This window comes from Camelina sativa, chromosome 8 (assembly GCF_000633955.1).
Source record: "Camelina sativa cultivar DH55 chromosome 8, Cs, whole genome shotgun sequence".
Taxonomy (NCBI): domain Eukaryota; kingdom Viridiplantae; phylum Streptophyta; class Magnoliopsida; order Brassicales; family Brassicaceae; genus Camelina; species Camelina sativa.
In genome coordinates this window covers 669919-692726 of record NC_025692.1, presented here as the reverse complement: position 1 = coordinate 692726, position 22808 = coordinate 669919, and the positions used below count along the sequence as shown (strand labels likewise).

The 22808-nt window shown below is 36.1% G+C and overlaps 5 protein-coding genes across 5 annotated transcripts; 2 read left to right on the top strand and 3 right to left on the bottom strand.

Moving 5' to 3' along the window:
• Positions 4614 to 6476, top strand: LOC104705379 (adenine phosphoribosyltransferase 5). The gene is made up of 6 exons (XM_010421367.2): positions 4614 to 5051; positions 5147 to 5257; positions 5511 to 5603; positions 5712 to 5861; positions 5961 to 6019; positions 6196 to 6476. Exons 1-6 carry the CDS (start codon positions 4961 to 4963, stop codon positions 6265 to 6267), a joined length of 576 nt encoding a protein of 191 aa, XP_010419669.1. The 5' UTR covers positions 4614 to 4960; the 3' UTR covers positions 6268 to 6476.
• Positions 6989 to 8589, top strand: LOC104705378 (vesicle-associated membrane protein 713-like). Its single transcript, XM_010421366.2, has 4 exons — positions 6989 to 7443; positions 7634 to 7824; positions 7939 to 8102; positions 8243 to 8589. Exons 1-4 carry the CDS (start codon positions 7224 to 7226, stop codon positions 8331 to 8333), a joined length of 666 nt encoding a protein of 221 aa, XP_010419668.1. The 5' UTR covers positions 6989 to 7223; the 3' UTR covers positions 8334 to 8589.
• Positions 8918 to 11468, bottom strand: LOC104705377 (probable glycosyltransferase At5g11130). Its single transcript, XM_010421365.2, has 4 exons — positions 11151 to 11468; positions 10760 to 10968; positions 9787 to 10141; positions 8918 to 9693 (listed from the first exon to the last, which is right to left on the bottom strand). Exons 1-4 carry the CDS (start codon positions 11391 to 11393, stop codon positions 9028 to 9030), a joined length of 1473 nt encoding a protein of 490 aa, XP_010419667.1. The 5' UTR covers positions 11394 to 11468; the 3' UTR covers positions 8918 to 9027.
• Positions 12486 to 17147, bottom strand: LOC104705376 (probable sucrose-phosphate synthase 2). Its single transcript, XM_010421364.1, has 13 exons — positions 16934 to 17147; positions 16753 to 16842; positions 16338 to 16582; positions 16190 to 16253; positions 15416 to 16108; positions 15199 to 15303; positions 14952 to 15083; positions 14674 to 14850; positions 14411 to 14464; positions 14269 to 14331; positions 13269 to 14174; positions 13049 to 13176; positions 12486 to 12937 (listed from the first exon to the last, which is right to left on the bottom strand). The coding sequence occupies exons 1-13, from the start codon at positions 17114 to 17116 to the stop codon at positions 12658 to 12660; spliced, it is 3120 nt and encodes a 1039-aa protein (XP_010419666.1). The 5' UTR covers positions 17117 to 17147; the 3' UTR covers positions 12486 to 12657.
• On the bottom strand, positions 18201 to 21342 carry LOC104705375 (synaptotagmin-4). Its single transcript, XM_010421363.2, has 11 exons — positions 20958 to 21342; positions 20766 to 20870; positions 20616 to 20666; positions 20400 to 20520; positions 20173 to 20300; positions 19982 to 20083; positions 19810 to 19884; positions 19637 to 19716; positions 19397 to 19547; positions 19066 to 19296; positions 18201 to 18938 (listed from the first exon to the last, which is right to left on the bottom strand). The coding sequence occupies exons 1-11, from the start codon at positions 21060 to 21062 to the stop codon at positions 18378 to 18380; spliced, it is 1710 nt and encodes a 569-aa protein (XP_010419665.1). The 5' UTR covers positions 21063 to 21342; the 3' UTR covers positions 18201 to 18377.

Sequence of the window (22808 nt, the reverse complement as noted above, 5' to 3'; positions counted from 1 at the left end):
ATTTTGAAATAGATAAAAAAAATAAAATTACAAATATCTCAATATTATTGTAAAAAAATTTAAAACATATATTTGATCCAACATAGTGTTTTTTTAGTAAGTTATATAAAATATACAAAAATACATAATCTCGCGGTGTTAAAATCTAGTAGTCAGTAATATCCCAATAGCTATAAATCAATGGAGCCAGAACATCAAACGACTAAGTACTAACCAACAATTAATAACACACACGCTCATAGTGAAGCTGGAATATTTCCTTTGCAGTTTCTTAACAAAAGTCAAAGTAAAGTGTAATAAGTTGTGAATGATTTTTCTTATTTGATTATAAACACTATAAAGTTAGACAACAAGATTTGGGATATCTCCTCGAAGTTGTAAGTATTTGTTATTCTATTCTGAACTTGTATTTTTCTGTAGGTTGTCGATAAGCTTTGTAGTGGGTTTCTCGGTACGAGGTTCATTTATCCTTTGAACTATACAACAGCTTTTTGTTTTTTTAGACAGAACAGATACATGCTTGAATTGCTTTTCAACTTTAAACTAGATATATCTCATATTCTCTAAGTATAATCAGTCGAAGAACAATATAGTCAAGAATATGTGTATCTAAAATACGACCAAGATAATTACATCAATTAAAAATATTCAGTGAAATGAAATTTGTATTACAACGATTGATTTGTAAAAGATGATCTGGATTAATTTTACTAACTTTGTTACTTTTTCCTCGTATGCAAAATTATATGAAATCGGATGGTGAGATTTTTTTAATACCGTTCAAACTTTACAAGCATATCAGAAATCCTAACGGGAGATAAATGTAAAATATTATTGCTTGTAAAGGTTTATTGCATATTATGTGAGATATATAGTACCCTATTGTAAATGTTTGCTTCATATAGGTTTGTTTGGTCTAGGTTTGTTTGGTCTGAACTATGAACTGGGTCTATACTGATGTGTAACCCATACAAAATCCGGGTTGTGTGGTCTACAGAACTAAACCGACATAAGCTATAGAGTTTCACTATATAAGAGAAGTTAGGGTTGAAGAAGAACGTAGTAAGCACAAAAACGCATTAAAGAAGCTGGTGGTACGTTGGTGGCGGCTGTAGGACACAGCGCAGGGCGCTGTGCAGGGCAGATTCAGAGACGCATGGCACAGTACAGAGAGCATGTGTAGGGCGTCGTACATGGAGCTTGAAGCTGTGCGCAGAACCATGATAAAGGAGCAGAAGCTTGGCTGGGGTCGAAGGGCTGAGAGCCGGACATAACCTTGTCTAGGTTTAAGGTATCTTCAGGACACTCTGATGAGAGACGAAGATGGAGCTGCTTCTTTGGGGTTCTGGAGGTGTTTCAGGGTTATACATGGAGGGGAGAGCTGAACCAGAGACAAAGAGAGGGGAAGAAGAAAAGCATATACTATGTGTTTTCTTCTTCAGGTTTCTTTCTAGTAGTTCTCTAAGCTTTTATATGAAACACTGTGTGTAAACCTTGAGTGAATGAATGTGGATGTTTGTGGGAGAAGGTTCCCACACGAGATGTACCCTCTGCATGAGGGGAACTCGTTAAATCTCTGTGTTATGTTTATGTTATGTTATTGATCTGTGAAGTAGACGAGGAGTAGGGGCAGAGTCGCAGTATGCGGTTCACTACAGAGGTGAATTGGGGTCTGCGATTCTCAACAAGTGGTATCAGAGCTCAGGCTCAGGATTTCACAAACTCAGGCATGGCGTTGTAAACATACAAGGAGGATCCAGAGACTATTGTAGAAGACTATAAGGTTAAATCAATTATGGGGTTGGTTTAAGGTGGAGTTATCTGCAGTGTTTGACTCAGGTTCATGGATGGATGTGTGAAGGTGATTTGCACATGGCTGTGAAGAGGGAATCAAATCATCATCCAAAAGGCTCAAACTTGTCAAAACAGGAATTCAGTTTCCGCTGCGATCATAAAGTAATTATGATATTATGTTTTGAAGCTTCTGAATACTCAAAACTGTTTCAGTTTAGGGAATCTAGACACTAGAAGAACACAAGGATGTAGACGTCTTCAACTATTCAAAAGTCAGTTTTTGGTTGTTGAAGGTCTATGTGGTGGTGTTCAAGAATTGGTTGAATGTAAAACTACATGGAGTTACAGATTTACTAAAAGGACGCCTTCAAAGGTGAATCTGTATATAAAAGGATTGTTAGGTTAACAAGTTGTGTCAAAGATTCAGATGAGTATGAAGATGGACCAAGCAATTTATGTTGAAGTGGTCAGAATTGAGAGGTGTTGGGTGAATGGTTATGTCTCAGGAATGGATCAGGTTGTCAGAGATTTGAAAGGACTACAATCTAGGTAGGTTTACAGAGAATGAGAATGCAGAAGAGTACCACGAGTTGAAATTGCAGTCAATGAGATTTTCTTTGTCGAGGTGGAGTTTGCTCTACAAGGTGACTTAAAATCTCTAGAAGACTTTTGTAGACGTTGCAGGATTGTGCAAGAGTTTGCAAGTAAGTGCAAGTTACAAGTCTGGCTCAACGCGATTTAAGACGAAGATGGAGCTGCTTCTTTGGGATTATGGAGGTGTTTCAGGGTTATATATGGAGGGGAGAGCTGAACCAGAGACAAAGAGAGGAGAAGAAAAAAAGCATATACTATGTGTTTTCTTCTTCAGGTTTCTTTCTAGTAGTTCTCTAAACTTGTATATGAAACACTGTGTGTAAACCTTGAGTGATTGATAGTGGATGTTTGTGGGAGAAGATTCCCACACGAGATGTACCCTCTGCATGAGAGGAATTCGTTAAATCTCTGTGTTGTGTTTATGTTATGTTATTGATCTGTGAAGTAGACGAGGAGTAGGGATAGAGTCGCAGTATGCAGTTCACTATAGAGGTGAATTGGGGTCTAAGATTCTCAACATACCCCCTTCACCATTATCTGATGATATCTCACATTATCTCAAACTATTGCGTATTGGTTACCAAAAATGAGATAGGGTTAGGGTTCCGGTGGATTCACAAATATTCTCAGAAGTCATAAACACTCCAAAGCAAGATAAAAAAAGACTTGGTGATCGAGAGCTTTTCTCTCTCTCTCTTATCATATATAGATTTGATGTTAGCCTTACGAAAATTTGAACTGTCAAACCTACAATTATGAATTTATGATCGTTTGTTGTTTATTTTGGAATTGGGAAGCAAAGTGATTTTTGAGGTCGAGAAGTCTTTTAAGCGGACCCAACATAGTTTAAGGAAATTGCATTAAAGTATTAAACACATTTTTCACGAGACAACTACGTCTTGAAACTGTGCATTTGGCGGCATGGTGCAAATGCGTCAAGTTGGTTAGAATTTATGAGAAGCATAGAAGACACTAGCAACGAAATATCCTTGGTGAACAAGCACAAAATTATCAGTCCACGTTTCTGACATGAAATTTTTGTTCTTCTTAACATATAGCATTAAAATTCAAAATCGAATTTGCTCGTGAATAGAGGGGGTGCTATCCAACTGTTCAAAAACATGATCTTCACTTATGAAGTTACCATTGTGCTATTTTCTTTAATATTTTCAATTGTTTTGGCTATTTATTTATTTATTACACTCTCATGTCAGCTGTAGATACATCAGTCACATCCTATATTAATCTATAAAAATATTAGTGAAGATAACTTGAGCTAAATTATAGAGCTATCTTAGCCTGAATTCATAACTAAATAAATTTTTGTTATAGTTGGCATGTACTACTCAAATTTTGGCGCATGTAGACTCCTTTGCTGACTATATACGTAAATATATTTATTCTTGCTCGGTGATTTGCTTGCTTAGTTGCTCCCCTGTACTTTTTACTTGCGCTTTGAATTTCACATAAAAACCAGTACTGCTATATAAATGTTATAACGCAATCTACAAAAAANAAAAAAAAAAAAAAAAAAAAAAGCAGCACTCGCACAAACACAAAAGCTATAGTGTAGACTGTAGTGTATAGGAGACAAGAAAATAAATAAAAGCACCTACGAAGAGAGATTTAAGGAAGAAAAGAGATAGTAATAAGTAAAACATAAACAAAATATATCCCTACTCCTACTACCAAAACACTACTAAAGTTTAAAATGTGTTAAATACTACAAATTACACAGCTCACAAACTTGTAACCTTTTTTCTCATTAAAGATAGTAGTTACAAAAGAGGGTAAGTAGCTGTGTATGGAGGAGACAAGACACGAAACATGGAATGTGAACTAGTTTAGTAGGAGAATGGGTACTTCTTTTTATAGAGAAATGGTTTGGTTTTTTTTGCAGAGTATCGAATCTCTTTCCTTTATAGGTCTTTCGTTCGAGACTCTCTAGAGAATAAAAGAGAGAGAGAAAGATAAGACTCAAAAATAAAAAAGAAAGAGCTAAAAGCCAAAGATTCTCTCGAAGATCCATAAGATTTTCTTTTCTACTTCGGATCTTCTACACTCTCTTTAATACATTACATACATATACCATTGGCCTTGTTTGTGATTGTGATTTATTATTAGTATACTCTATTGCGCGGGGGTTGATAAATCCTGTGTGCCGACCCAGTTCGCGCGTGTGATACATACACACACAAACACAACACTCCACGCACTCTTCTCTTCTCTCTCTCTCTATTAAAATATTAAATGCTCTCTCACCCACTTTCTTCTACTACAACTGGTGGTGAACAGAGGAACAGAGCGAGATAGAGACACAAAGAGAGAGAGAGAGAGAAAGGATCTGATCTCATTTCATTTCCTCGTTTCCTTCTTCTGCGAGGGAAATTTAATTGTCTTCTACTTTGAAATCTTCCCCATTTATTTACTCTTCAAGCAAGAAAGAGAAAGAGAGAGAGAGAGAGAGAGAGATTAATATACTAGTGTTCAAGACGCTCCTTGACACTCTCAAGAATTGAATTTCAAAATTTTAGAGAGAGAGAGAGAGAGAGAGAGAGGATATAGAGAAACGATGTTTGCTGCGGAGAATGGTCTGAAAGGTGATCCAAGACTCGAAGCTATATCAGCAGCCATTAGAGTTGTTCCTGATTTCCCCAAGAAAGGTCTTTACAACTCTGTTTTTTCTCTGTTTATTGCTCTGTTTTTCTTAATTTCTGAAGATGTTTCTTGTTTTTTTCTTTTGTTTTGCTCGAGACAGGGATTATGTTTCAGGACATAACAACGTTGTTGTTGGATCATAAGGCCTTTAAACATACGATTGACATTTTCGTTGATCGCTACAGAGACATGCAAATCTCTGTCGTTGCTGGTAAGAGACTCCTCTGTGTCTTTTCATCATTATCCTCTCTCTCTCCTTTTCTTTACTACTACAGTGTTTCGTCATCAAGTTTGTTAAGTAACGCCAAAAATTCGGTGTCTTTCTAAATGGGTTTACATCATATAAGCAAACAAAATACATTATTTAAAAGAACAAAAGAAGTAACAAGAATTGTCTTTTTCTTCATTAAGAAAGTAATATTTTTTTCTTTACATGCAAATGTATGTGTATTTATATTATATAGGAGTTGAAGCGAGAGGTTTCTTGTTGGGTCCTTCCATTGCCTTAGCCATCGGCGCAAAGTTTATCCCTTTGCGTAAACCAGGAAAATTACCAGGTTACTTACATTTTTTTAACTGCATTCTCTGTTTTTTTTTTTTTTTTCTCCGTGTGATGATAAATATAGACTCTATTGAGATTCTGAAGAAAGGAATGTGATATATAGGGAAAGTGATATCGGAGTCTTATGAGCTTGAGTATGGACATGACCGTTTAGAGATGCACGTTGGCACCGTTGAGCCACGAGATCGTGTCATTATCATCGACGATCTCGTTGCTACAGGCGGCACTCTTTCAGCCGCCATTAGCCTTATGGGTTATTTTCTTTTACTTATTTTTCAATTAGTAATGAGATTTTTCTTTTGGTATTGATTTGTTATAGTATTATATATGACACTTTGATGACGTTTTACAGAAAGCCAAGGAGCTGAAGTTGTGGAGTGTGCTTGTGTTATTGGCTTGCCTGAAGTCAAGGTGAGTCACACTTCTCTTACTTGTTTAATAAGTTAGCTCTGATTTTTGTTCTTTATAAAGGATATTACTTAAAATTGTAGTGATAGAGTTCGGTTTTGGGTTATATAATCTCCACTGGGAATTTGCTCATAGAGTAAATTAAAATTTGGTGTAAACATTTTTTGAATTGGTTTTAGGGGCAACACAAGCTGAAAGGGAAGCCGCTTTATGTGCTGGTGGAGCCAAGTGAATTAGATGAGTTCTGTTAGGATACAATCCGGTTGAGGTTTTTTTCTCCTGGCAGAGTTCATGTTTCTTTGTTACAGTTTCTTCTTCTTTATAAAAACTCTTTAGGGTTTCATCGTCTTGTATTCGTTCTCTGTAGATTTGAATTTTGCTGTGTGGTTTCAACGTCTTGTATTCGTTAGGACATTGTGTACTTTTTTAATCTTAATCAAAAAATGGCTAATAACTGTAATCATGAAAAAGGGTAAGACATACATTCGTAATACTATTATGCGGGAAATCTGAAGAGAGAAAAAAAAAAGGTACAAATAGTAGTAGTAGGTTTACTAAAATTGAATGCTGTTTTTACTGAGCAGTGAGCACTGATAAAGTTGGTTGATGGTATTCTACGACAAACTATTTAATACTGCCACATTGGTCCATCCGGAGCATATTATTTTGAGTTTCAAATATTCCTTACCAAAGTTTCTAACCGAAACAATATATCAAAAGATTTTAAAATTGAAATCCTATTTATCTAATGAAAGCAATAGTTGTCAAAAAAAAAAAAAATGAAAGCAAGTATATGAGTCATCAATGTTTTTAACTTTAAAGTTTGAAATAAATATAGAAAAGTATATCTACTTAATAAATACAAAGAAATACTTCCAAAGCTAAACAATGGGAGCTGTCAAAAGATAATGGGCTTTCTGAGATAGTAATACAAGCCCAATAAGTTAGATATTTTATTTTGCTTTCGCCTCTGTCCTCTGATATTTTTTTCAAAATTCAACTTTTCACCGTAAAGCGGGCTTCCTCCGATGTATGGTGATGCTTTCATTTTGAACAATTCTCAGAATTTTACAGTCTAAACCGATCGATTTTGGTTGGATCGATTTCGTTGTTGTCAAAGATCTGAGGTTTTCTGAATCGGCGATTTAAAGAGTGAGTCAGCTGAGCTGGGGGGAAAGAAAGAGGTGCCGCCGGAGTGTAGGTAGAGATGGCGATCTTATTTGCTTTGGTGGCTCGAGAAACGGTGGTGTTATCTGAGTTTAGCGCTACTTCGACTAACGCGAACTCAATCGCTAAGCAGATTTTGGATAAGTTGCCTGGTAACGATAGCGATAACCACATGTCTTACTCTCAAGATCGGTACATCTTCCATGTCAAGCGTACCGATGGTCTTACCGTTCTCTGTATGGCCGATGAATCCGCCGGAAGTAATTACCTAATTTCATCAATTTTGCCTCTCTTAATTTTTTTATTAAAATTGAGGTCTACTAAATCTCAATTTTAGGGATTTGGTAGCTCTTGAACTATGCTCGTTTAGGTGATGTTAGGATTGTGTTCTTTCTTATACAACTTTTTTCTTGGTAGTTTGTGATTTTGGGAATCTTTTGTTTGCGGCAGGGAATATTCCGTTTGCGTTTCTGGATGATATTCATCAGAGGTTTGTGAGAACATACGGCCGTGCTATTCATTCAGCTCAAGCTTATTCAATGAATGATGAGTTTTCAAGAGTTATAAGTCAGCAGATGGAGTTTTATTCCAATGATCCAAATGCAGACAGGATGGGTAGGATCAAAGGTGAATTGAGTCAGGTACTGTTTAACAAACAAACAAACAAAAAAAAAATCATCTCTTTTTGTGTTTAAGTGTGCTTTTATATATGATGTCACTGACTATAACTTGTGTGGGTTGTTTTCATGTTTCAGGTTAGAAACGTGATGATTGAGAATATTGATAAAGTCTTGGATAGAGGTGAGCGTTTGGAGTTGCTAGTTGATAAAACCGAAAATATGCAAGGCAACACTTTTCGTTTCAGAAAGCAAGCTCGCCGTTACAGAACTGTTATGTGGTGGAGAAATGTTAAGCTTACGTAAGTTCTCCTCCGAACCAAAAAAAACCCTGATAAACTTACTTGCTCCAATTGCATTACATGGTTTCTTGCGGAATTGATCACTTCATATGTTCGGTTACATTCCTTATGAGTTTGTTGTTGTTGTTTTTTATCTGCAGGATTGCTCTGATACTTGTACTTGCTTTGGTTGTGTACATCGCGATGGCCTTTGTTTGCCATGGGGCAAGTCTTCCTTCATGTTTCAAGTAAGAAGACACTCTTACTTTCACCTTTCCCTTCTTGGGAATATATCAGATTCTGCTTCGATCTTGAAATGTGAGATATGCGTTGTGTAAAATGTTTGTTTATGTGCTTTTTCCAAGTATCAAGCTTTCTACATATTGTTTCGAATTTGAGAATCGACTGTTATTTGTTAGTGTGATATTTCACTGTTAATGCGTTGCTGCAACATTAAGACTTGAGAGTCTCTCTATTTAAGATTATAAAAAGAAGTCGTTTTTCAGTTTTTGCTGGACTTTTTTTTATCTTATTCCAATTCCAACATAGTACTTAAAGTTTTTGACTAAAAGTATACCCTCCGTTATAGTGGCTGTTGGGGTTATAAGGATCCAATGAATCATGCATTTGAATCAATTGATGTTCCAAAATTTTCAAATCTGAAGTTCTCTTGCTCTCTCTCCCTCTTATTAAAGAGGTTTGTTCAAATAAGTGTAGATTTTTTTGAAGTATTTTTTTACGTTTACAAGTAGGCAGGCTTTCTTTCTAAACTACTTTGTAGGCCTGATTGCTAACATTACATTTCATTCCCAAACAAAACTCGGAGGCGGAGGCTTGTTCTAACTGAAAATAAAGAACGAGACTTTGCTACAAAGTTCAAGATCCTATACTATACGTTTATACGTATGTGTATTATATGAAACAATGTAACATTATATATCGTTCACTACGAAAGAGGGATTCGAACATTAAGCCTACGTAACCAAATAGAATGCATGATCATATGCAACATGTCGTATGGCTTTGATGGTCTGTTTACCACGAAGTGTTTCCGAACCTCAAGAACTTTCCTTTGAAACTCCAAGTACTCTTCTTCTGGTACGGCTTCTAGAATCTTCTTTATCTCCGGAATCTTTGATACTGGAATATGAATTGAGAATGTCTTCCAATTCAACACGTCGCTGAACGGAAGAACGTAAGAATCAGCGATGATGACAGGAACGCAACCGGAGTATAGTGACTCCACGATTCTTGGACTCGCAACTTCCCAACCGCTGGGGCAGAGACAAAATTTTGCTTTGTCCATCATTTTCGTGTAGTTCATGGTTTTGGGGAGATACTCGTAGACTTGGACGTCTTCGTCTTTTTCTTTCCATTGGTCGAAAAGTATTTTCCGGACTTCTCCATGAGAACCGCCTGCGAAAAATGCTAAGAGTTTGCGGTTTTGAGGCGGTTCTCCGGTGTGTACATACCCTAACTGGCTGTGTGCAATGTTGATTTCTGGCAATGAAACGTCTCTCCTGGGCGTGAACCCCTCTGAAGCATTGGCATTACAGAGAGCTCTTATAAAATGACTGTATAGTTCTGGGTCCGCAGTTGAGACATCAGGTGCCTTGAACAGCAAGGAACAAAAAGAGAAAGTTAGGTTAGGGTTTTTATGGTTTGACTTTTTGAACAAGAACTGTTTATAAACAAGGAGACTCACCCAATCGTGACAGGAGAGGAAGAAATGGTCAGCCCCTCGACTGCGATTCCAATAAGGGTAACGGTTCGATACGAGAGTGACGTAGTCTTTGACAATGTTTTGGAGGCGGTCACGTGCATAGCTAGTGTAAGGTCTATAGACAAAGCGTATGATATTGACGATCCCTACGGGGATGTAGAACACGGTGGCTTCCTCCGGTGATGCAGCCTTGAAACGGCTGTTTCCGTTCTCGATCTCGTCCATGAATTGGCCTTCAACGGCGTAAATGTTGTTGAGAGGACCCTTGTGAAACAGAGGAGCTTCTCCTTCTCTATAAGTCCATATCTTGAATCTCTTCTCCATCTCTCGGTGGCTCCTGTTTATTTTTTTATGAGTAAAGAAAAACATTACATATGCATAAATAAATATCTGTGTTTATCTATATCTAGAGATGGATTGTATAATGTGAGACTTTCAAAACTTTTTCATTTAAAAGTGAGTGATGTGTTTTACAAAGGTCAAGTTGAGAGATGGAGAGAAAGTATGGAGAACACTTAAAGCTAGAACTACGCTTTCCTCGAACTCTCAAAGTCTGGTAATAAACGATAAAAATGGAAAAAAGGACCTTAAAATTGCAAACTAGTGGTGTATAGGTTACTAGAAATAGAATTTACCTAGAATATTGATGTTGACACATATTTCTACTAATGGTGATTTCATGAAAAAACACAAGAAAAGTACAGATCCTAACGAGTACATACTAGTTAGCTACAAAAGTCAAATTTTCTTAACTTTTCTTTTAACTTTGATACCCTTAAATAAAAGTCTAACACTCAAATTTTAAAAGGAAATTTACCTAGTGATAAAACTACGCAATGTTGTTATAGATTATAGAATATACTAATTTGTATGATTAAAAAACAAAAAAGATATATAGAGAGAGAAAGACTAAGCAAAAATAGGAAAAAAGGTAGGAGAAAGAAGAGGTCCTAACTGATGAAAGGTAAGAGCGTTGAGATAGACAGATCCATTCGATACGAATCCCATATCGGAGTTATTCCTCCTATCACGATCACGATCACGATCACGGTGGAGATTCTCTTCTTCGGCTTTCCTTATGGCGGCCCTCGCCATTGCCAAACCTTCTTCTATTCTCTCCACCGCTTTATCAACTTCTTCTACCACCACAACTTCTGACGTCGACTGTTTTCAACATACAACAAAACATTAATTATTAATTCAATCATACTATAAAAATATTATAAAACCTCGTAGCTAATAATTACACCAAACCTAGAAGACACAACACAACACACTTGTATATTATATATGAAGAAATAAATATGGATGTAACAAAAGAAATAGAGGAAAAAAAATTAGTGTACATTATTGTTGTTGGAAGTGATATTGAGACAAGAAGAAGAGGAAGAACGAAAAGGAATTCTCAAGGAAGAGAAATCAGCTGCTTGTTGTTGTGGAGGAGACGCGAGACGACAAGAAAGATCATCATCATGGACCACGGACGATGATGAGAAGATTTGGTGATGGTGGTTGATGGAGTAGAAGAAGAGGATGATGACGAGTGCTGGATAGAGCAGAAACGGCGTGGTACAAGTCAGATCCGCCATTCAATTAGTATGATTAGGAGGATGATCTTTATATTTTTCTTCTTCTTCTTCAAGGTGTGATTTGATTACGGCTTGGTTTTGATTTTACAGATCAAAAAAAGAAAAGAAAGAAGAACTAGTCAAGAAGGAAAACAAATATATGATTTTGATGAAAATTTTAGGGTTGTTTGATTGATTGATATCTCTCTAGATTTTTGAGGAGGTTTATTACTCTGTTCCTTGTTCTTTTTGGTTTTCTTTTCATCATATATACTTTGCCTTACTCATCTATTTATATGTGTGTTATTCTTTGGCCGACTAATCCGGTTTCAGATTTTTTTGGATTAAGTTAACAAAATAAAATATATTTTTTTATGTTTCGGTCAACGTAATATAATTAATTTATACATGACTCTCGTGCGGTTTGTTTTTGATACGGTTTAGGTTGGATTTGGTTTGATTTCCTAATTATTTTCTTTTTCCTTTTTATTTTTCATTCTAGATTGGCTTAAATTTCTGTTACGATTATCCAAATATAATATAATCGAGAAAAGGAAAAGATGGATTTACGTTTAGCTCAATTATCTTATGTTGTTAATAAATATTAAAGATAATGGGCACCTCACATTTAAACTCGAGATTCTATTAGCTAGAAGATTTTTACGTTTTTATACGTAAAGATAAGAAGGATATACGATTATATTTTTTTTTTTGAATAAAGGATATACGATTTTAATCTTCAGAGTTCAGAGTGAGACAACATGAGTCGAAAACGTCTAAAATATTTAAGTACTTCATATATAGGGAAATTTTGAAATTTACAAAAGTACTTTGTTTAGGAAGAGACAAGCCACAAGCAAGTCTACAAAAGGGAAAAGCGAAAAGGTCAACTACTTTAACGACTTACATCATCATCACATACCTTTTAGTTTTTTTTTTTTGCAGACAATGTTCTCTTGTTTTGTATGTAGTTCCGCTCACACAATATTTGTGTTATCGTTTTATACACTTAGGTGGAGCAACTTTAGAGATTGTGGTTGGTTAATAATACTGTTTATTGCATAAGATTTCGATTATACAAAGGTTATTTCAATCTTTGTCCCCCAAAACAAATAAACCAAAGGTAAAAGATTATTTCACCACAAAAAGTCAAGTACGCAAATTTGTACTTGGCGACAATCTTAGTGTGGTATACTGTACTTTGTTTTCCATTATGACTATCAATTCGCCATCATCGCATATTGTTCAACAAAAACTTCTTTTATTAAGTAAAGAAAAGACAGCCTTAGGGCTTGGGGAGACTGATCCCAAGCTTCTCTAGAGCGGCCTTAATGGCGTCACGACCACATTTTTCAGCTTCAGCGATATTGGGACTGTTCAGTGGAGTCACATCCTCCATTGGGTAGCTTCGGTTGCCGTGTAGCTCACGCAAGTCACTGGCTAGGCCTTTTAGTATCACTGTTTTGTGAATCCCTCCAAGCAAGCCTTCATAATCTGTGTCACCTGAACCTCCCACGAACACCACCATGTTTGATAAGTCAATGCCCCATCGCACTAGCAAATACCTGAAAACAGAGGAAGATATGTGAACCCTAATCCCAATTCAAGGTTTCAAATCCAAGAAGGTGACACTAATTGATGTGTGGATATAATGGTCGTTTATGATCAAAACTTACCGAAGGGCCTGCGATCGTGAAGCAAGAACAGGGATTACATTGAGCCGAGCTCCGTTTTGGCAGTAAACTACATTGCAACGTAATGCTTGAATTCTCATCAATTTCCTCAGCTCTTTCATTGGAGGAATCTGCAGAGATTGAATGATCGAAGTTATGATGAAAAAACCGAAAATAAATGTTTCAGGACGAGCAAAAGACTATAGGCTGAGGGTGTATTTACCGAAGCAGGATCTTTCACTTTGAAGGATAAGCAATAGTTGGTAGAAGAAGACGCATCTTCAGCTAAAATCTCTCCTTGTTTAGCCTTTTTCTTCTCTTGAACAGAACTAATCCAGCGGATCAAAGTCTTCCTCAAACTCTCTCCACCCCAGCGGAACTCTATATGGGAATGGTAATCTGCATCGAGTGTATAAGGAAGAGCGTTTTTATCCTCAGAAGCAGAGGACGTGAAGTAGAGTCCACTTCCACTGTTGCAAATAACAGCATCAAAGTCTTGTGGTTTCAACCCTCCAGAAAGCAATGTTGTGTGAGTCTCAGATATAGTCATTGAGGTTGAGAGTATGAATCCTATTGAGCCGCCTTTTCCTGCAGCATCAATAACTGTTTTCACCACTGCGAGAAGATCTGAGGTTGTGCCACAGTCCACAGAAATGACAAAGATATGTTTCCTCCTTTTCAAGGTCGGCATCTTGGAATCGACTTTCTCTGCTGATCTGCTCTTTTGTGCCAAGGTTGAAACAGCTTTCTCCACCTCAGCTTTTCGTTCAGCAGCGCTGTCTTCAGCATCCAAGTTAGTATCGACACCACTATTACTTCCACCCTTTTCGCCATCTAAGGAAAGTTTTAGATTCAAGGAGATGTCATGTATATCTCTAAGAGAGTCGCTGGGTGAATCAGGGTCTGAGTTCTCAAACTCAACTCTCTGCCATTTAGGATGTCTTTGCTTGCACGAAGCTATCCGAGCTAAATACGTTTTGCAATGCTCTGGCCACGAAAATAGGTGGATGTTTTTAAGGCCGTTTTGTCTGCATCTTCCCCATAGCTGTTTGTCTGAAACTAGTTTCAACAGAGCATCAGCTATAGCTTGCTGATTATGAGGGTCAACTAGAAGACCATTGTCAAGAACCTGCAAGGTAGTAGCAAATATCAGCTATAGCTCTGCGTTGATGCATAGTGCTTTATAGTGCAAATTTTCTTTTGAAATATGGAAAGCGACAAACCCGATGAATATCAACAGGTCCTCCATTTATCGTTGCAACAGTGGGCAGCCCATGAGCTCCCGCCTGTTAGATACAGTGCCCGTTAATTAATAAGATACCCTGTAATGAGTAGAGCACTGAAGAGATAAAAATGATAAAATACCTCGATTAGAGTCAGTCCAAATGGTTCGATGAACGCTGGATTTATAAATACTCCCTGAAAAAATGGTTTGAGATAAGATAGATAAACAATGCAAACAAAACTGATTCACAGAGACGGCAATGTTCAAAGCGATTAATAATATCTTGTGTATGGGAACAATTATTGATCACTGAATTCACTGCAGATAATTTAGGAAAGTCAATTCACAATTTCCTGTAACCATTTGAAAAGGATGAGAAAAGTAAACATGTTTGACAAATTACCTTTGTTTTGGCTGCCAAACGGTAAATTTCAGGCACATCTGATTGTTGGTGATGCTTAGGCATTGCCACTTGACCATATAAGTCGTACTTGTCGATTAGCTTCAGAATTGAGAGCAGCACAGAGGCATTTGTGGAGGACAACTCATCAATATCATTTCTATTTCCCATTATCAATGTCTGCAGTCAAAGGTAGTGAAAGAAGGAATGAAAATTGTGAAACACACTTCTAGAAAATTAGTTGAAGATCATATTTCTAGAAATTTAACTACAAGACTTACAAGGTTAGCAAGTTCCCGTAATGGACGGCATTCTCCAAAGGCTTTGACTAAAGTAACCAAGTTCTTTTTAGGGTCTGGCCGAGCAAGAGCCAGTATCATAGGTTTACGGGGGTTAGAAAAGAAGCGCATTATCTGCCCAAGTGAAGAGTTTTTGCAGTAAATATAGAAGGAACCAGTAAAACATATATAGAAGATGTAAAACCTTTACTTAACGGGAAAAAAAACTATGATTTGAAGATATGCTAACCTCAGACCAAATTGGTGGATCAGCAGATTGTGGATTTTCATCATCTCCATCTGCATCCACATCATGTGGTACAATGTGATGAAATTCCATTCCTGGAGGAATTACCTAGAATCACACGAAAAGGCTACTCATGAGTCATGATAAAAAAAAAAACGTTTTCACGTTTGACTCGGGAAGAGGAACATATCCGAGCAGAGAGGAAAGAGATGATACTTACAACCATGCGAGGCATAAATCTGCCTAGACAGCTCACACCCCTTTTCATCCTTGCTCTGAGTTTACGCTCCAAAACCGGATCAAAACCATCATACAGGCGCCATTGCTCTTCTATCTCTTGCCTTGTACTAGTTATGATAATCTCAGAAGCATCAAGACATAGTTCCTCTGCCTCTATCCGTCTCATTATCTTGTAGTTAGAATTTATTTCTTCTTTTGGCCGCCCTTGCTTCAGGAGTTGCTCAAGCTTATCACGACCAAGAGAATGGCCAGTAAAAACCATTGGTACATTAAGAGCTCCAGATAGAAGAGCAGCAGAATCACCAGCATCTGCATAGTGTCCGTGAATAGAAACAGGCCACACTTGTTGTCCCCCACCAATTTGCTCACCAAGAACTTTGGAAATCTGCATAACATGGCTAAGCGCCCTATCAACAAATTCAGGGATATGAGGCCAGAGGAGCTCTTTTGGTACGTATTTATCTTTCGGACCAAAAGGTATACGGATAATATAAGCACCACTACTCTCTCCATGCTCCTGCTCTGTATCTGTGTCTAAAGGATTTAACATCTCAGACGGTTCAGAGTAGCTGGAATCCACATCTGGTGCGGATACCTGTCTGGTCAACAAATCGACACGATAGACTCCTGGCATTGAGCCCAATGCCCTTGCAAGTTCCACAACATACTTCACCTGAGTGCAGAAATCGTTTTATACAGTGTGAATTTCTAAAACTCAAAAAAACAAACAAAATGCTTGTAAGTAGAAGATAACCTGACCACCAGTATCAGAATCCCTACCAAGCTCCATGTTTTCACCACGTATCAAACCATGAAGACTGCAAGATAATTTCTACTACTACTACTTAGTTACCACCACCATGTGAAAACAAACAAACTTATCAAGTGAAGATGAGTAATACCTTATCAAGACGATGTAAAGCTTTTTGTCATTGTGTTGAGCAAACCAATTCTCAAAAACGTCGACAGAACTAATCCGAGACATTCTACCTTTGGTGTTGCTATCACTAGGAGTAGGGATTTCACCAGGCAAATCAGCCTTCTCTCCTTCAGAGAAATCTTCAGACATATCAGCAGTTACTTCCCTCCTTGCTTTTTCACGCTCTAGCTGACGTTTAGCTGCACGCTTAGCATTCTTCCCTTCAACCTAATCAAAACAACATTTCACAACCACAACCACAAACGATTTAACTTACTCAGAGCAGATTAACACTAGCAAGAAGCGAACGATCAAGTGAACATTACAATACAATACAATAAAACGCTTTCCTAATTCAAAAATCCATCGGATTGGATCGTAAAAACGAAATCACGAACCTGTTTCTTTTGACGAGCCAAATTCCAGATCCTCCAACACAGATTCTCCAACCTCGTGTTACGCTCTTGCGGACTCCTCGTAGCAGCAGCCTAAAGAACAAATCAAACCACGATTTCAAATCAAAATCAGAAACATTAACCAAAAAAACGCAGAAGGGAACGGGTGTATATATGTAGATACCTGAACCCAGGAACGATGAAGATCAGTCTCATCGAAGCCTGTGATAACCTCTTCGACGAAATAACGAGTGGGACTGAAATGTCCACGCTCTCTTAACAGAAGCGACGATTTGGAATTTCCGATCCCTGGTTCCGCTGCCAGGATCGCCTCTAGGTAACTATTCACCCAGTCGTTTCCCACCATTTTTTCCTTTTCTTAGCTCTCAACAACGATCCGAAGTNAAAAAAAAAAAAAAAAAAAAAAAAAAAAAAAAAAAAAAAAACAGATCTCTCGTGAATCAAAGAATACAGAATCTGGAGAAGGAACGAGGATCAGAGGATGATACACACAGCAGAAGGAGAGAAAAATAGAGAGGTTGTTTTGGCGAATTTGGGAAAACGTCGCTTCGTTAATAAAGCAGTACTACTATTACTTAATTAGATCACTAATCCTGAATCTCTCTGATTAAATTATTGATGGGAGTTTTGATTAATTGCCAAAGACGTAAATTTTAATTGACTTCTTTATTAGGAAAAATTAATTAAAATAAAATAAAAAAAGGAGTGATGTGTCAAAATTTGGTAACGAGTCACGAAAAAAGAGTAGGAAACACTGGAAGATTCCATAACGATTTCTTTATTGAATATTCGGAAAGAGTCTTGTTTAGTTGTTACACTTGGCTCAATCTAGAAACAGCATAAAGCATATATTATAAAAAGAATCTTTTCTTTTGTTTCCTTTGACAAGTATTAGAATCTTCTATTTATATTATACGATCGAATATTTTTTTTTTTTTTTTTTTTTTTACATTGAGCTGTATAGTCTACACTTTTATTGTTTTAAACTTTTAATTATTTTTATTTTTTTTGCTCCACGACCATGCCACGTTATGATCGCTCACGTAACACCCCCTTAAATCAGATATTTTTGAAACTTATAATTAAGTCATTTATATTGTATTAGATATTTATACGATAGATTATATTCAAATTCAAATTTGTTTACCTTAGCTTGAATTTTCTTGCTATCAAAATTAACACTCGTTCGCACACATATTTATTTACAAAAATACTTTTGGCTTTATTCACTTTTTTTGCTTTTCAGATTTTGTTATAATGTAAAAACAGATATATTTTGGTCACAGAATTATATAATTTTGCTCTGTTTGATAAGTAAATTTTCATTTTCCCATTTTAAAGAAATTTTAATAAAAGTATCCCCAAAACCAAACCAATACGTCTATTTAGTCCAAATTTTTTTATATAATTTTTTTTAGACTATATGAATATAAACAAAATGTGTCTATAAATATTTATATTGATTTCTTCTATGGCAAGGAAGGAATGATAACAACAAACATCGATGACGATCAGCATATACTAAACAAAAGAGAAAGGAAGAAAAAAACTTATGTAAAGGAATGTGTCACTTAAATTGAGAGAAAAGAACGAGGAATGATCAAGACTCAAGAAGCGTCTCTGAGCTTAAGCCTTGGAGTCCATTTGAGATGGACACACAGCTTTCCTGATTTAGCTCCGTCTAACTCAAACCACTCTTGATACTCTCCTTCCAACATCACTCGTGTTAATGTCATTATCACTCTCCCTATCTTATCTTTCCCGAATTTGTCATGGTCCCATACTTCAAGCATCAACAGATCATGCAAAGCATCTTCCACTACAAAATCAAATGTCTGGTTCCACACCGGATTCAAGCTGTCTGGTACAACCCTTGTCTTGGATTTTGCTTCCGATTTCTTCAATGTTATAACCACAAATGGATCTGCTTTTCCCATTAAATCTACAGCTGGCAAGTCTTCAGCAGCCACTACTGTCACAGACAACACTCCTCTCACTATCACATCGTTTTTCTTCGAGCTTAGTGCTTTTCTCACATCCGTAGCATCCGAATCTTCGCTTTCCGGCTTAAGTACCTTCTCTAATATGGTCAATGAGTAGTCATGGTTAAAGGGGTTCTTCAATCCGCCTTCTTTTCCTATGGGAGAATATAGGAGCTCCAACTGCACCTATATCACCACAAATATGTACATATCTTTAACAAAGATGTATATGCAAACCTAGCTATTACTATGTTTTTACATTATCTTTTGAATTTAGAAACTATTTGTAACGGATAGGAGAGTATATACTAACCTGACCACGGTTTTTTTTATCCCTTTGGATCACTAAATCCTTGACTAATTTCAACCAAATGTCTTTAACTTTCCCGGGCACGAGTTCATTTAACGGTACTTGAGCAGCCCCTATGAGCTGAGAAGATCCAACTCCTTCGTCGTCAAAGACTCTTACTGTCAAATGTTGAGTTGATACATCTTCCACAACGAACTCAAAATGTTCATTCCAAATCGGATTCAACGAGTTACTCTAATTGACATTAAAAGATAGTTATATATATACGCACAATCCAAATTAGCAAAGATATAATAATATTATGGGGATTTGGTAAGAGTAATAAATTTCTTACAATAGTTTTGGTCTTTTGGGTTTTGTCACGCAACGGGCGAATGAATAAAACAGCGTAAGGATCGGATTTTCCAATCATGTCTTTGTTAGCTAAGTCCTTTGCTTGCACAATCTTCACATCCAATTTTCCAACAGGTCTCAACTCCAAATCACTTGTCAAAGCACATTTCAGATTTTTAATATATAAAATGGTCTCACAATAACTATAAATCGAAATGGTGTAGTACAAAGAAGCAAAAACCTGTAATCTCCTGGCAATATAGGTATAATTTTCCTAACGGGCCATGTTATACTGTCTTCAATCGCGTCCAGAATAGTTTCCTTTCAAAGACGTTAACGAATTTGTCAACTAATAATATGTTACATTTATACTGTAAGAATATAATATCATAATTTTGTTTTTTTTTGGCATACTTCTATTGCATCTGAAATCCCTGGAATTGATGTTAATTCACCACCAATAACTTTAAGTGTAAAATCTAGCCCTTTCTGCTCACCAAAAAGCAAGAAGAAGATTACTAAAACATGAGACTTGCAAAGATTATGCCAAGTAATGAAGATCATCATCACTATATATATATATTACCTTCTCACGCAGTGAATAAGAAAGTGCACCAAAGCAAGGGAATTCATCAACAAGAGGTTTGAATATCAACCTGAAAACACCTGTGAATCCTATATTTTTCACCTACACAAACACACCACGGAAAGCTCAAGAACAGAGAAATGTATACTAAAATTTATAATAATGACATTAATTACTAGTGAAAAAAGTACCTCAATTGGTAAAGCTACGCCAAGTAAGGTTTTGATATCCAACACGATTTTTGGATTACCGTCCCATTGCATTTCAAGTTCCATTGTGATCCCATTAGGTCCACTTTCACTTTCTAAGATAGAGACTCCTGAAAATGAATTGAGCATTGCTACGGTCTTATCTCTGCTTTGGAGCTATTTGAGCCTCACTAGATTATTTTATTATATGAAGCAACAAAAAACCAAACCTGTGAACTGAGGAGCCACAGTCCCAAGAGTGAATTTAGAGAACTTAAGAGATGCTAACATAGCTGGTGTATACTGTTCAAGAACTGGTTCCACACTGCTTTTAATCAGCTCAGAAGCTGCCTACAAGATTAACCAACAAAACCAAAACTAAGTTAGTGAATATATCAACACATTAAAAAAGGTAAAAAAACCAATGCGGTCTAATTAAAAGTTACCTCATTTACATAAGGCCAGATCTTTTCAAGTTCAAGATTAAGCCAATTCAACTGTAGTTCAATCAAGAACAAGTATCAAAACATCAACAAGAGAAAAAGACAAAAACAAGAAAAATGATGGAAGTAAAAAAAGATTTAGAAATAACTCAACTTTTGTCTCTGAGAAAACACAACCCAAGAAGGATAAAATTCTCCAGGGAGAAGTTTTCTCGAATCTTGAACAGTCATTCTTGCAAATGCAGCAATGGTCTTCGCCTACAAAACATTGTTCCTCAAAACCATTACATCACAGATGAAAACAATGAACACATGACATGATGATGGTAAAAATGATATATTTACCAAATCAGCTCGACGAGTGGATCTGAGTTTAGAATAGCGTGCAAATGCAACGACCAAACCGAAAGAAACTGCGATTCCTATGAACAAACCAAAGAGGAAACCCATGTTTGTTCCAACTTCTCTCCAAGGATCGAACAGGGGAGGACGAGAGACACGATGAGTTTAGATGATGATGAGATCCATTCATCGGAACAGAGAGTGCTCTGCTTCGAGATTAATTAGTAACAATAAAGCTTAAAGAGGAGATTGCTTCGTGCTTAATTATTCTCTAATCATCTGTTTTTATTGATTTTTTGGGCTTTTCAAGATTCCTCTGTCACTTTCTTTTTTTCTTTTCTTTTGCTTTTGATTTTTGATCCTGTTTGATCTCAGTGTCTCGATCTTGTTCTTCATTCTTCTTCTGCATGCTTCTGGAACCCTTTTTTTATTATTTATGTAAATTTATTTAGACCAACCTTAGTTTTATTTCGCTCCAAGTGTCGTTTTCTATTTTTCTGGTTTGTCATAATAGCCGTAATAAGAAAACCAAACCAAACCAAATCAAAATAATTCGGTTTGAGTTTCAGTATTTTTCTGATCAGTCTCAGAAATATCTACTTGGCCTAAAACTGTGGTAGCTTAAAGAATGGGCCGGCCCAATCCACAAACGATGAATTAGTGTNTTTTTTTTTTTTTTTTTTTTTGCAGATGTAAAAATTGTGGGATTTATGAACTGTAAATATAATTACTAAAAATGTGTACTTGGAAACGTAAAGATCGAGCGTCGTTGTCAAGGCCTTGGTGGATCATTTGACAATTTCATGGACGTACGCAATATGTTGTTATTGTCATAACTCTTTTAATTTTCTGACTTCTTCGTTTTTTACATCACTTTTTTCGCATTCAATAACACACTAAGTTCAACTTCTATTTTCCCGGCGCAGAATCTCGCACATAACTTCCAATTGACAATGAACGTTGTTATTTCTATTTTGGATTTCTTCAAATTGTACATAAAAAGATGAAACATTTGTGTTGTGGCCCCATGTATGTATAGAGTAGAGGTCCATTCATATTTTTAAAATATCACAAGTTACTCTTTTCGTATTGCATATATAGAATCTAAGCAATAAATGTTATCATAAGAAACTTAAAAAAAAAATAGCGCTTAAAATTAGAAAATATAGATTTTTTTTGGTGTGTGTGTGGTTAGATTATCTTATGACTGGTTCTGATAACTTAAAACGATAGAGTGCATTGACTTTCAAATATTCATCAGTCAATGCTCTAGCCTATATATACGTTGGTTGTACTAATTAAGATATGTGTTGAAATTTTGTTTGGTTAGCATTAGGTAACGTATCGTTAGTTATGATATTGATAGTAAGTGAACTGTTCAACAATTTAGCTTCTGCAACTTCATGATCAGTTAAATTATGAACTAGGCCGAAATTGATAATGATATATTACGTGTTGCCATTTATATGTTTGCAGAAAAAGGTTATTTCGTCGTCAAAACTCAAAAAGAAAACGCAATAATGTTTAACCAAATTTATAGGCGTTAATTAGACATAAACCTAATTTAATTGCAGTTGTATTCATCTATCGAAACTAATAATTAGCAATACCTGTTATTTTTATACATAACTTTTTCTATGAAGTTGTTATGTTTTGGCCTATATTTCACTATTTGTGAATAATAAAGACAAAAAAAAAAAAAGTAAGGAAAACCTATGATAAAAAATATTAAAAATAAAAAAAAATTAAAAAAAAAGGAAAACCTATGATAGTATATACGTAAATTGTGTGCTCGTAACACGATCCCTTATTGTGGTTATTATACTCATAATTTTTTTTTTTTTTTTTTTTTTT